The following is a 14755-nucleotide window of genomic DNA, read 5'->3' as shown; positions in this document are numbered from 1 at the left end:
GCACTTACTTCCTCAACTTCATCCCTCCTACGTCTTCTTCATTGCCTTCCTCCGGCATTAGGACTCTGGCATTAGGGAGTCACTCGATCAATAGTCAGAAAGTCAGTCTTCGCAGGAGACACTAAATTTACACATTGATAACCGTAAGCCTAGCAGGGGCAAGAAGCTTACTTTTCGTAAGCCTCGTGGCGAGTTACATCATTTTCTTCCTTGATGTTATGCTCATGCAGGCTGCACGTCGGCTGGCGCCCACTACAACCCCTTCAACAAATCTCACGGTGCTCCAGACGCTGAAGAGCGGTGAGTACATTTTCAATCATATCTGTTCTTTCTTACTGTGCGGTAAGCGTTTGGGTTTGAAAATAACGGGAAAAATACGCCCTTATGTTTACATGGCTTTAGTGATATGGGTTGGTGCCTGAAAAGAGGAATAAAGTGTACCCGCCTTTCGTTAAGAGGCCAAGTAAAGCATTCATCGACATCTGAAGTCACGGAATAGCGAACGAAATGCGCTGAGATAACGAAGCCAAAATGTCTTCACGCCTTCAAGAAGCGAGCACATGACTTTCTTTTGCTCTTATGCCTTTAAAACTATGTTCCTAAACTTATCCACTTGCATTTATGTAGTAAATACTGCTAAACAGCTTCCGATACTCCCAATACAATTGAAATTTCGAAATGGACGTAGCGGCCTCTTGCTACTTTTTTAACATCTCCGCACACGTACCAACCACCATTCTGCCTTTTGCATTGGTACACAGGTGATACAAGCCCCAGCAACACAAGGTTTAACAATTTAACAATGACGCACCATTTCCATAAACAAGTGAAAAGAAGACAAATATCCAACACTCTGGTGAACAGGAAGGGCAGGTTTGGGAAATAAAATAAAAACAAAGTAATCTACAAAAGGAGTTCTTTGGAAGCCACGTGAACCTACAGGCTAAAATAGGGCTACCTAAAGTAAAACTAGTAGTACGTAAAAGCACGGTGAGTAATGCAAAAATGACTGGTAGAAAAGGATTACTTTACAGCATGCACGTTAAAAAAACGCCCGGGGGTCTGCTTTGCCCCAATCCACTTGGATACGGAGGCTGGACTTACGATTTGACTCAAAAAATGTGATCTGAGCTGCGATACCGCGCAACGCAAATCATCATGCTTGCAATGCGTGGTATCACAGCGCAGACCCCATTATTCGAGTAAAATATTCTGCTTGGTGTCGCCATCGTTATCCTATTCGCAGGGATTGGCTTTCTTTGTGCAATGCGGGGAAGCAGGTACGCGGAGATTTTTTAGTGTGATGTTTGGAGTTTAATGGCGCAAGGCCGACTAAGGGCAAAGAGCGCCGTTTTCTCATTCTCAGCCGGAGTATGTGTTAGGGACCCAAAAATCACGATTAAGCTAGAAGTACGGAAAGTAGAGGACCAATGTGGACGTGCTTCCGCCGTTTCAACCTCTACTGCACGGTATTCTCCAGCTTCTGCGCTTAAAAACCCATTTCTCTCCAATGTAGTTGTAACAATATATTTACATGCGCTTTTGCAGACGATCGTTTAAACACTATGCGATGACATATCCATCACGCTCACTTCGCATTCGTTTCACCTTTTAGTTCCTGTTACAGGAAATGAAACAAAAAAACACGTTGCATGCGTAGTTTGAGGAGGAGGAGGAATAAACGTTTATTTTACAAATTTAGAGCAGATGGACTGAAAAAATATTTTAACCCAGCGGCTGAGATTCATTTGAACCCATGATGATATATGTGAAGCCATATAGGGAAAGGGAATGATTTATTATTTACCTTTATGTGAACTGGATGAGGCAGCCTTAGCTTTGCAGTTTTATAGCCCCTAGATATTGCTAGGCCACTATTGCTCTATCGCACGGGACGGCTTCCAATTTCAGACACGTTGGAGATCTAGGGAACATCGAAGCCGACGAGAGTGGATCGGCGGTGTTCACCCTGACGGACCCTCTGCTACATCTGAATGGAGAGTACTCAATTATTGGGCGTTCAGTTGTGGTAAGAGCGATTCATGAATCCATCTTGTGGCTTCTGCTGATAGCCACCAGGGGCTCTAGAAATCTTGGTGCTTTTCTGCTGCTAACCATTTTTCGAGTCAGTGTTACACGCAGGTTTCACGAGAGGCTTGGACGCGTTCTGTTTGCTGAAAAAAATGAGGACACTCATAAAAAATATTCGAAGCGTATCTGCTTGTTGTCCCTCCCACGTAATTAGTTTCTCGAGTCCCACTGTTGGGACCCTTTGTTCCCATTTTCTTGGAATATCTCGAGGAGACAGCTGTTTTTCAGTGATTACTTTTATCTCTGTGTTCTACACCTTGTTTTTACTGCTTATGTATTCAAATTACTCTTATAATTATTTCAACTTAAAATTACGCTGCCATTGTCCGTTATGTTCTCTGAGCAAGGCCATGACAGATGATTAAAGGTTAGAAACATTTGTAGGTTTAATAAAAGACTGAAGGCTGAATCCTACGTCATCGTTGCTCAGAGCCATCGCATCGTGGCGTCCTCTCTCAAGGACTTCCTTCTTTCCCTCCTGGGCGCGCTCGAAGGCTGTCGGTGGTAGAGTATCTTGTGTGCGTGCCCCTATATGCACGTGAAATCCACTCCCAGACAAAGCGGCCACATGTGCGGTATACCCTTCGTAAGACTCAGCCTCCCGTTGTACACCTCCATTCTCCATAAAAGCCACCGCCTCACACGTGCGTCAAGTCACGTGCTCCAACCGCACTGAGGCCAAAGCCTTGCCCTTGCTTCCCTCCCAATTTAAGCCGTCAGTTCCGACCTGCCCCCTCGCCCAGAAACCAGAGACTAGGGCGACTAGGGTCAATACCACCTAGGGGGTATCGCCAGGGTGCCTGAATGTTCCTCCGGGGAGGGGAGGAACATCCAGGCACCCTGCCAGGACCAGAGTTCCTCTAATAGCTCCCGTAGCTGGTGTCTATATAAAACGTGTCTCGCATACAGAACAAGCTGAAGGCGCTTTCGGGTGTCCTCTCTCTCATCCGTTTTTTTTTTATGCGCTATGAATTTTATAGCAAAAGCTCTATTACCCCACGTATCAATCCCGAAGAAAACCTCGTTTCCTTAATTTCTCGTAACGTCAACCTGACCTTCAAGCTCAGCCAAAGTCAAGCCAGCGCCTGGTGCTGTTGCGTGAAGTAAAAGCGTCTAATATCTAGTTCGTTCCAAGGGGAGGGGCACGGAGAGAGGGATAAGAGGGAAGAGTAAGGGCGCGTGCCATCAAAAAATGATACGAAGAGGCTCTGATTGCATCGAGGTTCTCTGCGCTTTCGCCCATAGATCAGCGATTGCGTCGAGCAGCGTCTGTGTTTTGTCTTGCAGAGCAGTTGTGCGCGTGCTTACTGCACGCTTTCGGCGCGAAAGCCAAGTTGTTGCTGGAGAAGTTTGGTTTAACCGCGTTCGCCCACAGCAATTTCTCTTTTTCGAATGGAAGGGATAGAAAACTACAAATGATTTCGGGCGATAATATTTGTCGAGTTAATCACACGTTAGCTATTACGTGGTAATTAAGACACCAAAGGTCGTTGAATAGTTCTAAGGTCTTAAAGACAATTTAAAATAAATAAGACGCTTAAAATTTGGCTTTTTTTACTATTGACTTCTAGGTACACGCAGACGAAGACGACCTTGGCCTTGGGGGCCACGACGACAGTCTCACAACTGGACATGCCGGGGCCCGCATAGGCTGCTGCGTTATCGGCATTGCCGCCGCTCCCCAAAAGTAGTATATTGCATCGGCTCTGTCATGGCTATTGTTACGAGTTTGTAACCTTCAACGTACTCGTTCTCTTGCTGTTTACCGCGTTTATTTGTACGACTTTCATTATAGAGAAGTATGCACGAACACTAATCAAGACTTCTGTTACCGTACCGAGGTCCTGAGCGGTATCTTGCCATGCCATGAAGTTTTGCAGTCCACGGAGGTTGAAGCCGAGGTTGAGCGGGAAATCATACGCTACGTTGACTGCTTAGGAGAGCGTTCTTTAAGCCTTTTTATTACAGCGACGGCTACCAGTGTTCGGGAGACTGGAATTCTGGTGAATGCTGCGATACTGGGGTGCGGGTCATTTCTTCTATGTTCTAACAAAAAACGCCTCGACAAACTATCCGATTTCTTTAACGAAAAGACAATCTTATCAGTTTTTTTTTGTTGGAGAACTGGGAACTGCGTTCAATAACCAAACTTTTATTATAAACTACATTGAAGTCCCAATCATGATAGATCCTCTCTTCTGTACACTCGGTAAATTTTCTTACAAAGCGAAATAACCGAGTACACGGAAACACTTATTGTGCGATATGCATGCCATGATAAGAAAATACTTGTCTGAAATGGAATAATCCCTGCGCGAACCACCTCACCAGCGAAATACCTACTATAAGCGACATAACGCAAGGTCGCGAATTCCTATGGAAGCTTCGTTTGTTTGTCTTAGGTACACGCGGTATTATTTTACGCACGACTTTATGCGTGCGCCTGCATAGCCTGGCATGCATGGTCGCCATTGCAGCACAGCTTCAGCGAGATTTAGCAAAACGATTCACAAATCACAGTGAGGCTGATAACATTGGCCGCGTATCTGCTCACTCTGCTGCAAATATGGAAATACGATGGTCTTCTGCGGCCTCTTCCATGTAAATGCCCCTCTTCTCTCCCCCGCCCACCTCTCACGCGCTTCCTCTCCCTTTTCGCTCCTCCCACGGTGAGCACGGAGGAGGTTCGCTCAAGTCAAGTCAATTTTGCCGCGTTCCACCGCTCGAGCCATCCACCGGAACCTTTCGTTACTGTTGAACTCGGAACACCGCCACGAGGTCCACTAGCTTTTTGTATTTTTGGGTAAAAATATTGTTTCAACGCGTATTGTTTATTTGCTGCCGCAAATATCAAGTATACAATTATTTTACTTTGAAAGAACACTGTGAGTACCAGTTGTGCATTGATGTTTTGCCTCTAATGCGTCTAATGTTTTCTTTTTTTCTGAACAATCTTGAGAAGTATAAAGTTTGTTTCCAGATTTAGTAGTCTGGAAAAGTTTTGCTTATATAAACCTCTTTAAAGTTTTATTTTTACTCTAAGCCGGAAACGCCACCCTTGTACCGTAACTTGTTGCATTGTTGAGGCGAATGCTTTTGCACCCTTGTTTCCGTGGCATGTTAATCTTTTGGTTGTAACCAACTGTACATTGTTTTTGTGTTAATATTTTGTTTGTAACCAACTTTGTAACCAAATACGCTTACAGAAACACACAAACAATTTAGTTTGTGTGTTTCTGTAAGCGTATTCAACTACCTGTAAGAGTCTGTAACCTTCTGGCTCTGTTATTTTTGTAACAGGTGGTGAACTTGTATCATCGTTTATGCTTGTTACTATGTATCATTGATACCAGCATTGTTTGATAATAAATTTATCTTTTCAGACGAACAAACAGATCAATATCTTTTAACGAGCCCAAGAAAGGCCACCATCATTAAACGTAGGAGCAAAAAATCTGCATACTGTATTTGTCTGACTCATAGTTGATGCCTTAAAGGAGCCATGAAATTGGGTTTATTAGAAAGACTGCTTAGTCCCGATAACAATGATACCATATCATCGCAATCTTCGAACAAATAACGGAGATATTAAAGAAAACGTGTGAAGCAGTCGCGACCCCTGTTAACATGATGATGATGATGATGATGATGATCCCTATTGGTTTCCCCTTTGAAGCGGGGTGATGACATGCCATCTTACCAAAAAAGACTAATATAACCATGTTTTACACTCTTGGTTTAATACTAGCGCTGCTTAGGGCAGGCACTAAAGCTTATTACGCCCGAAATACTTTCTTTTCCCTGTTACAGGTGGTAACTGTCCTAGGCAATATTCCGCTCTCTGCTTTTCGTCCACCAGCATTCTAATCTTCTTTTCGTCCCCTCGACAGCCTTGAAGTTAACTTCCTCTCTGATACCCTTAAATCCTAGGGCTTCTGAAAGCCCAATATTCCCTTCATGTAGATTTGGATGGATACCCTCACATTCTAACACTATGTGCCGCATAGTTTCTGTTTCTTTTCCGCAGACCACACATACCCCATCATTTTGTGAATACTTCCTCACAAAACTCTTCGTTCGCAGGCAACCTGCTCTAGCCTCAAAAAGCAAAGCACTCCCCTGGGAATTATCGTAGAAATTTTCCTTTCTGATGTTCATTTTCTCAGCCCTGTACATCTCTAACGACGTTTTAGCTTCCATTTTTTTCCTCCATTTATTCGTTTCAATCTGCCTTGCCTCTTTTTTGGTTACCTTGGCTGTTTTGGATTCCCCACTGTTCTTTCCGTATTTCATCGTTAGCCTTCTAGTCTTTCTTAACCACTGCGTGTCCACGCTTTTCAAGTATAGGTACCTAAAAACCTTAGCTGCCCACCTTCGTTGATCCATTGCCCTCAACCTCATCTCAAAGCATATTTTACTCTGAGCTTCTCTAACTTCAAACGACGCCCAGCCCATATCTCCCTGAACTGCTTCGTTAGTTGTTTTTCTATGCGCGCCTAAGGCTAAACGTCCTACCGTTCTCTGGTTTACTTCAAGGCCTGATAGAACGTCTGATTTTAAGCAGAGTACAGCATTCGCAAACGTGAGACCTGGAACCATTACTCCTTTCCACATTCCTCTTACTACTTCATATTTGTTATACCCCCACAGAGCTCTATGCTTCATTATAGCTGCATTTCGCTTTCCCTTAACCTTAAGTTGCTCCTCGTGAGTACTTAAGTAGTTATCCCCTTCGTTTATCCACACTCCCAAATATTTATATTCCTTCACTCTAGGTAATTCGTCTTGCTGGATAGACACTACGTCTATCGGATAGACACTACCAATCGGCCCGCCGCCGTACTTTCCCGCATCACTCCTCGGCTGTGCGGCGAAACCACTGCGTGCGCCTTTCAGGCAGCCCCCGCCCCCCTGTCAGTGATTCATGTTTTCATGCCTCGACAAGCCCGGGTCAGATGCTTCGCTATAGGCGCGATCAACATTCGATGGCGTGCCGACGCAACAGGCCCAGACCTGCCCCAAGGACACATAGCCCCGCGATCGCAGCGGAGTCCTCCTCTCTCCTTTCTCTTGGACTCAACGAGCGCCGATGCTTCCGACTGCTCACGAACTCTAGAAAGAGCGTTGTGTGTGTCTGTGACGTTCGTGGCGTGTTGCCGCTTGTTGGCGTTTGGACCGTTACCGCTTTTGGGTATAAATAGAGCTGCCCAAGCGCTGTAACCCATTCCTGTTTGAGCAGCGAATCACTGCTGTCATTCTGCTCGAGTCCTGTACTGTTACCTCGCCCGTCGGGGCGTTGTTCTTTGGCTTCGGCTCACCTCTCGCTATGAAGTAAACAGTTACGTTAGCCTACGGCTTCTGGACTTCTTCAGGGCTTCAAAAGAGTCTGGCCGCTCGTCACACCACGCTACCACACGTATGCCGGAGGCGACAGAGCTCGGCTCGGCACGGCCCTCCCCAGTTGCAACACTCCCTAGCCAATTTCCCGCAACTTTTCTATGACATCACGGAACCTTGTTTGTGCGATTGGCGGCCGCCTAACCGACCTGTCGTGACGGCAAATGACTGGACCTCTGTAATGAGGCCTCTGGTTCCATTTGATTGCATCACTTGAATGCTAACGTGCAGTGAACGCACTGAAAATTATATTCTATTGTTGGCCCGTATTACTTCATTCTTGCTCACAACACGTCACTGTGGCGCAATATTTGAAAGTTTTTAAATACTTCTTGCTTTTTTTTTCGTGGAAAAAACATCTTTTGTGGCGCTAATGGAACTGAGTGAGATACTGAATCCTAGCTCTTTCAAATTAAATGAAGTTGTTTTTTCTCTTCATGGCTCCTTTAAATCTGGGTATAGTAAAACGAGACCAGCCATTAATTATCCCAAATAGCGTAATTACTACATCAACTACCGTGCGGTCCGGCTCGTCCATTATAATGAAAAGGCTGTATTGGGAAAGCGCACTGCGCAAAGTACATAAAAAATGAAGGGAGCTCACACTAACGCGTAAGACGTTAAAGGTAGCGAAGCTGTACGCAAACTTTACGACCATCACGACGGTTTAAGTGCACGATTGCAGCTGATTTGCTTCTTCTTCGCTGCCGCAACGACCTGTACTCCATCATTGTTGCTATAAATGTGAGCTTCTCTCTCTCTCTTTTTTTTTTTTTTTTTGAAGTGATAAGCATTGGATATCACCTTGGAGGGGCGTACGCTCTGACGTGTCTCTCGTTCCGTTCAAGTGTTGCCACAATTACAGCGAATGCTGGAGTTTTTTTTTTGCCAGTCTTGGCCAAACTCCTTAGTACCCCTGCTACACTAGCGTTTCAAAGGCCTTTGAGTTGAATGTCATTTGACTCAAATGACACCTTTGAGCTGCTACACGAGCGTTTCAAAGGCCTTTGAGTTGAATGTCATTTGAGTCAAAGGAGCACCACCAACGACCTTTGAGGTTCTCAAAGGCCTTTGAAACGTGAGCGGTCGTCCTCTCAGCTGCAGTTTCTGCATGCCGTAGTTACAAACCAATTATTTACGAGCAAAACTTGGTGTTTAAAGTGCACGATCTTCATAATTTTCTACTTGCTTTTGTTTTCTTTCACTCGCTCTAGAATTACAGGGTAACTTGGTACTCTCAACACTGGTGGTGCAAAAAAATAAACTGGTTTGTGCGCACTTGTAGGTTGTTATCAATTTGGTCACTAATACTTGTTTTTTGCCCATTTTAACTCTCAAATTAAATTTTTTTGTCAAGAGTGAAAGAAACAGGGCAGCAGTGGCGACACGAAAACATGGTGGGCGAATACGGAAACTTTCAACTGCCTTTTAGATTTGTCGTGTAGATCGGTGCAACTCCTTTCAGTTCGAATGCCATTCGAAATTTCGAAGGCCGTTCGACTCAAATGTCCTTTCAAACGCTCGTGTAGCACAGGTATAAGTGGGTATGCTTGGCTTGACAAACGTGTGCCGGGGACGCTGTGCGGTCGCCGCGAGGCACGCAAAAACGAGCGCTCAGCCTTTTCGTGGTTTTTAGGGGCGAAGCTCCTTAAGTCATGGGTCTGTCCATCCCTTGTGTCTCGTGTTACGTGACCGCCGCATGCTTTCGGAGATGTCGCAAAGTGGGCCGCGTTGCACGCGCAAGAACCGGCTGCAACCGGCAGCGCAAACTCGGCACCGGGAGCGCGAGCTTGTCTGTGTTCGCCAACGGAGGCGCGAGCGCACGTGCACTGCGAGGGGGAGATCACGCAAGAGATCACGCCACGAACGCAGGCAGTCGTTCTCGGAGATCGAACGAGACGCAAGGACCTTTGCTCGTTTCCTCTCGTCTTGTTCGGGCACAAGTTCGCCCTAAATAAAAGTTCTTTCTTTACCGTTCTGTCCCATCCTACGTGACAAATTGTGGTGGAGGTGCGGGGTAGTCCTCGATGGCGCGGGGTCTTTCACCAGGTCTGGGCCTGGGAGCATTGACTCCGAAAATAAAAGTAGATTTGTACAATGTACGCACACAGTCTTACGTCTTTCTTAATGATGTAATGGGCGAACTTTCACGGGAGAGTTACGGTTACCGATGATCTCCCCCTCTCGAGCTTCGCCCCACTTATCATCATTTATTCCGTGGATATGGCGTGATTTTTTAACTGCCAGGCGGTCGGCGCGAGGCACGCGCTCACGTGCGGGCGCTCACGTGCGCTCGGCATTTTCTTGGTATTTTTAACTGCGGACGCGCAAAATGACAAATTGCTGAACAGCTCCGCTGATAAAAAAGTATGTCCACCAGAGCCGGAAATGCTGCGAACGTTTAACACTAATGTTGTACAATAACTTATAAATCAATTCAAATCCAACCACTCGATGTCACGGAACGGACAACCCTGCTTGAAAAGGTACTATGGTGCCGCTTCAAAAAAAAAGAAAAAGTGGGGAAGGGGGGGGCGGGGGAGGGTAGTGGCCTAACTAGATGGGAAGGCGCCCATGGCAAATATATTTTCGCGCCCCTCATGATGATAAGGATAGTAATTATCAATATTATAGTATCATAAATATTAGCAGCTGTTGTAGAAGCCCTAAGTTCGGGGTTGCAGGCAAGAATGCCAAGAAAATGCCGAGCGCTCGTGAGCGCGTGCCTAGCGGCGACCGCAGAGTCGCGGCTCGCGCAGTGGGTTTAACAAAAAAATTACAGCGCTGTCGTCAAGCGCTACCGTGCATGTGATGCTTGGTATGAGGAACACGAGGATATCGATGCAGATGACGATGACTACTGCAAGCACAGTGCAAAGTAACGACGGAACATGTAAATAAACAATTTCAAACTTGAACAAATGCGTGGTTATGTGTCCTTCCGAGCTCACATAGCAAGAAATCATGTAGCTTTCCTATGTTCAAGCCTTGCGCGACTTAGTGCAAGCTTCGCCAGTTGAGCTGGCGGAAGTCTACAATGCTGAGGATGACTTAGCATCCACCACTCGCCGTGAACTTAGACGACGACTTCTTTGAAGCCTATGAAGACGATTACTAGCACCGCAACTGTGCAAATAAACAATTATACTGAAATCCTAAGTGCGGCAATGGTCACCTACAACCGCTTCACCATTCATGCCTTGCGACGGAGTGCAAGCTTTGCTGAGTTTTTAATATTAATGTAAGTGCAAAAAACGACCACCTGGCTGTTTTCTGAAAGCGAATTCTGAGCGATTTTGTGATTGATTGTTCACTACAGTGGACCATAGCCATCTTAGAGAGAGAGAGAGAGAGAACGATATTTAATGAAACTGGCGATTTTATAGCCGTCTGAACGCCTTCATGCAACGCTGGTGTATAGCCGTCTTAGCAGGTCGATGTATCGTAATTAACCAAAAGGCTTGTTTCGTCCAGAAGGTTAAAAAAAAAGTGAAAGAAATTTACCTTTCCGGTCACCTGTTGGCGTCTCCCTTGGCACGAAATAGTTGAAGCTTATAAATTACGTACAACCACACAGAAGAGAACGACCATGTAGGCATGTAAACAGCTCTTATCGTTTTTCGTTCATTACCATGAAATGTATTACTGAAAAGAATTTATTATATTGCGTACTTAAAATCTGCATACTACGCCCCCATTTTTTATCAGTGCTAATGATGCGTTCGAAAACTCGTTCCCGCTATCCCTGTTGTTTCCTGGTCCTACAGTATTGTTAAGAAAAACACGTTTATTTTTGTTTGAAAGGCTTCATTGAAATCATTTGGGGATTAATAAATAAATTATTTAAATGAAGGGCACTTCGTCAAGGCTAGACCAGATATTTTCTTGTTTTCGAAGGAACAAACTGTTTCATAATGTCATAAAACTTCGTTTTTTTTCTTCAGTTTTTTCTTTTTCCATGCTCAGGAGAGCAAGATCAGATTCAGGCCTTCCTCCGAGACAAGGCTGCCTATCTGTACCTCTAAATAGGTTATTTTTATGCCAGCGGGCATATTTTCGCAAATTAAAAAAGGAAAGTCTGTTCTGGCTCATTGTGGCCCACCAATATGAAAGTGTAAATTTTAGCTTGCAGAAGGACCTCTCACAGCCATCGACAGAAATTGCTATGGTTAACATTATCTGAATGGTGACATGAAGTTTGGGAAATACGCTAACAGTTCCATACTGCACGACAAATTTTGGAAGTTGTTCAGGTCTCAGCACTGGCTGGTCAACCCGACGTTGAAGCAGCAATCACCAATTTAAAATCTCTTCATAGAGGTCGTGGGAATCAACTTCAGGACGGTAAAACTCGCCAAAAGTATAGAAACCCAACAGCGAGCTCAGTAGCGGAACGCCTTCCACTGGGAATTCGCGGTGGGTATTTCTTGATGAAACATGACCATAAAGCTTTCGTGAGTAAACAAACGAGCGTCCCTGCAATCGCCTGGACGTTCCCCACCTCGCTTTTGGGTCATTCCATGCCAAACGTCCCAGCCGTAAAAGCGACCATCACGGATTTGCTCAGTAAAAATTGTGGGTCATCCTCGCATGGCCCACAATGCTCCCTGAAAGTGTTTTTGTCCAAAAAAAAAATTTGTTCCTTTTCTAGCCGCCATTTTACCCTCAGGGTTTGAAGCAAACTTACGTCTGTGAAAAAATTCATAAAAAAGTAACTTCTCTTGTAATGGCCACCATTTTTTGTGAACATCATTTTGAGGCCCTGGGCTGCTTTTTGCCGCATTTTCAAAATATTTTTCCTTTTCTTTGCTGTGATTACGCCATTCAGAAAATACACGATGTCGAACGTTTTCAAACATTTTTAGCAAATACGAGCACATTCTCTCAGCCAACGAAGCACTTGTGCCTGTATCTCAGCATTGTGGAAAATTGGTAAAAACTATATTTACAGTGAAAAAAGGTGAAATGTGCGAGAAAACGTTTGTCAAACTTGGAAAAATCTCCTTTCTTGGCCATATTCACCTTGAAATTGCGCATTGTTGTGCTCGTAGTACAAATATCAAATACAAGCCATTCACTAGTAAAAATGATCGCAGTTTATTTCAGAAAGTTTAATCAGAACAGTTTTTGTTTTAGCAGAGAAAAAAAAATTTCAATTTGTACAGCGACACTACTTCACCCCATTGTTCCACAGAGCGTTTTCTCTGCACGGCACCGCCTGCCTGCATGAAAGTCTCGCGAGCCAGCGGGTTCGCACTACAAGAATACCTTTCCCCGCAATGGTATTCGCAACGTCAGTACAGGAAAGAGGAATAATTCGCGTGTTAGTGGGAAAAGTACAACGTGGAGCTAGCGGTGGTGCGCCCATTCCATGCGTATACGGGTAATTCAACGGCTGGCTGGACATGGATGTGCATTTAAAGAAGCAGGGTATGTTATACGTGGTATCTTTTAAATATGCCGAAAATTACGAAATAAACAGCCGCGGAGTCATCGAGTTAAACGGATTTATTTGTATGCGTTAGCGGGAATTGATTAACCCGATGCTTTAAATGCACATCTGATGTCCAGCCGTTGAGTTACATGTACTCGTGGAATGGGCACACCACCGCTAGCTCCACGTTGTACGTTTCTCACCAGCACGCGCATTACACCTTTTCCTGTACTGACGCTACGAAATACCATTGCGGGGAAGTGTAGTACCGCCAACCTGCTGGCTCGCGAGACTTTCATGCAGGCAGGCGGTGCCGTGCAGAGAAAACGCTCTGTGGAACAATGGGGTGAAGTAGTGTCGCTGTACAAATTGAAAATTTATTTTCTCTGCTAAAACAAAAACTGTTCTGATTAAACTTTCTGAAATAAACTGCGATCATTTGTACTAGTGAATGGCTTGTATTTGATATTTGTACTACGAGCACAACAATGCGCAATTTCAAGGTGAATAGGCCAAGAAAGGAGATTTTTCCAAGTTTGACAAACGTTTTCTCGCACATTTCACCTTTTTTTCACTGTAAATACAGTTTTTACCACTTGTCCACAATGCTGAGATACAGGTACAAGTGCTTCGTTGGCTGAGAGAATGTGCTCGTATTTGCTAAAAATGTTTGAAAACGTTCGACATCGTGTATTTTCTGAATGGCGTAATCACAGCAAAGAAAAGCACAAATATTTTAAAAATGCGGCAAAAAGCAGCCCAGGGCCTCAAAATGATTCTCACAAAAAATGGTGGCCATTACAAGAGAAGTTACTTTTTTATGAATTTTTTCACAGACGTAAGTTTGCTTTAAACCCTGGGGGTCAAATGGCGCTTGGAAAAGGAACAAATTTTTTTTTGGACAAAAACACTTTCAGGGGGCATTGTTGGCCATGCGAGGATGACCCACAATTTTTACTGAGCTAATCCGTGATGGTCGATTTTACGGCTGGGACGTTTGGCATGGAATGACCCTTTTAAGAATACCTTCAAAGGGTTAATAGGAATATAAGGGTGCAAATTTTAGCCCCCCCCCCCCCCCCCCCCCTCCCCGCCTACTGCTGGAATACAAACGAGACCAGATGAAAACACATGCAGCACGCACGCACCCACGCACACTGGATATCATCAGGGCGTTCCTCCTGGACTCCTTGATTCGGGCGTACCTGAGTATCCACACATGGGTGGCGGCGTTGCACGAAAAGAGCCCCGGATACATGAACGTGACGAGAAAGGGTCGAGTCGACTGGCGGGTTCAGCTACCTCGTTACCTCGGTCACGGAGCAAGAATATATAGGAGGCGAAACGGCCCATCACGATAAGCGCGGGCAAGCGACCCAATAATGTGACAAGGAAAACCAAGGCGGACTGAAAAGCTTCCGCTGCGACGATGAACGAGAGGGTAGCGGCACTTGATGGACAAAATGATAACGGCCGCACTTCTTCCCGTGGCTACACACAGGGAGGGGTACACACAAGGGGGGCTATGCCAGGGGATGCGAGGGGCGCTAGCTCCCCGTGCGTACCAAATTCACTGGAATTCGGAGAGTACCGTCTTTCTTTTCTCTCCACTGCCGCCCGAATCCGCCGTTCAGTGGTCCGTCTCGGTCACGCGGTCGGCGGCGACCATGCACATTCCGTCCATCTGCTCGATGATGCACATCGGATTGCATCATCGGTTTCGCGCATGTTTTTTTTATTATTACATTACGTGCTACCACAAAAAGTAAAAGATCATTGAATTCCAGGGGCTGTGCGTTTGGCTGCAGCAACAGAACAGAGTCTGGAAAGGCA

General features: G+C 45.2%; 1 protein-coding gene across 2 annotated transcripts in view; it reads left to right on the top strand.

Annotated features, from left to right (window-relative positions):
• The window catches only part of LOC144161484 (superoxide dismutase [Cu-Zn]-like), a 67539-nt gene extending 62026 nt beyond the window's left edge, over nt 1–5513 (top strand). For both annotated transcript variants that reach the window (XM_077692144.1, XM_077692145.1), the window contains exons 4-6: nt 231–300; nt 1912–2029; nt 3663–5513. In XM_077692144.1, coding sequence (XP_077548270.1) covers nt 231–300; nt 1912–2029; nt 3663–3782 — 308 coding nt within the window. In that variant the 3' untranslated portion in view covers nt 3783–5513. The remainder of the gene's footprint in view (nt 1–230; nt 301–1911; nt 2030–3662) is intronic.
• The last annotated feature ends 9242 nt before the right edge of the window (nt 5514–14755 follow it).

The sequence above is a fragment of the Haemaphysalis longicornis genome, unplaced genomic scaffold (assembly GCF_048455015.1).
Source record: "Haemaphysalis longicornis isolate Haplotype H1 unplaced genomic scaffold, Haemaphysalis longicornis Haplotype H1 scaffold_117, whole genome shotgun sequence".
Lineage (NCBI taxonomy): Eukaryota > Metazoa > Arthropoda > Arachnida > Ixodida > Ixodidae > Haemaphysalis > Haemaphysalis longicornis.
Note: the sequence above shows the minus strand (reverse complement) of the source record. Positions and strands in the feature narration are given on the sequence as shown.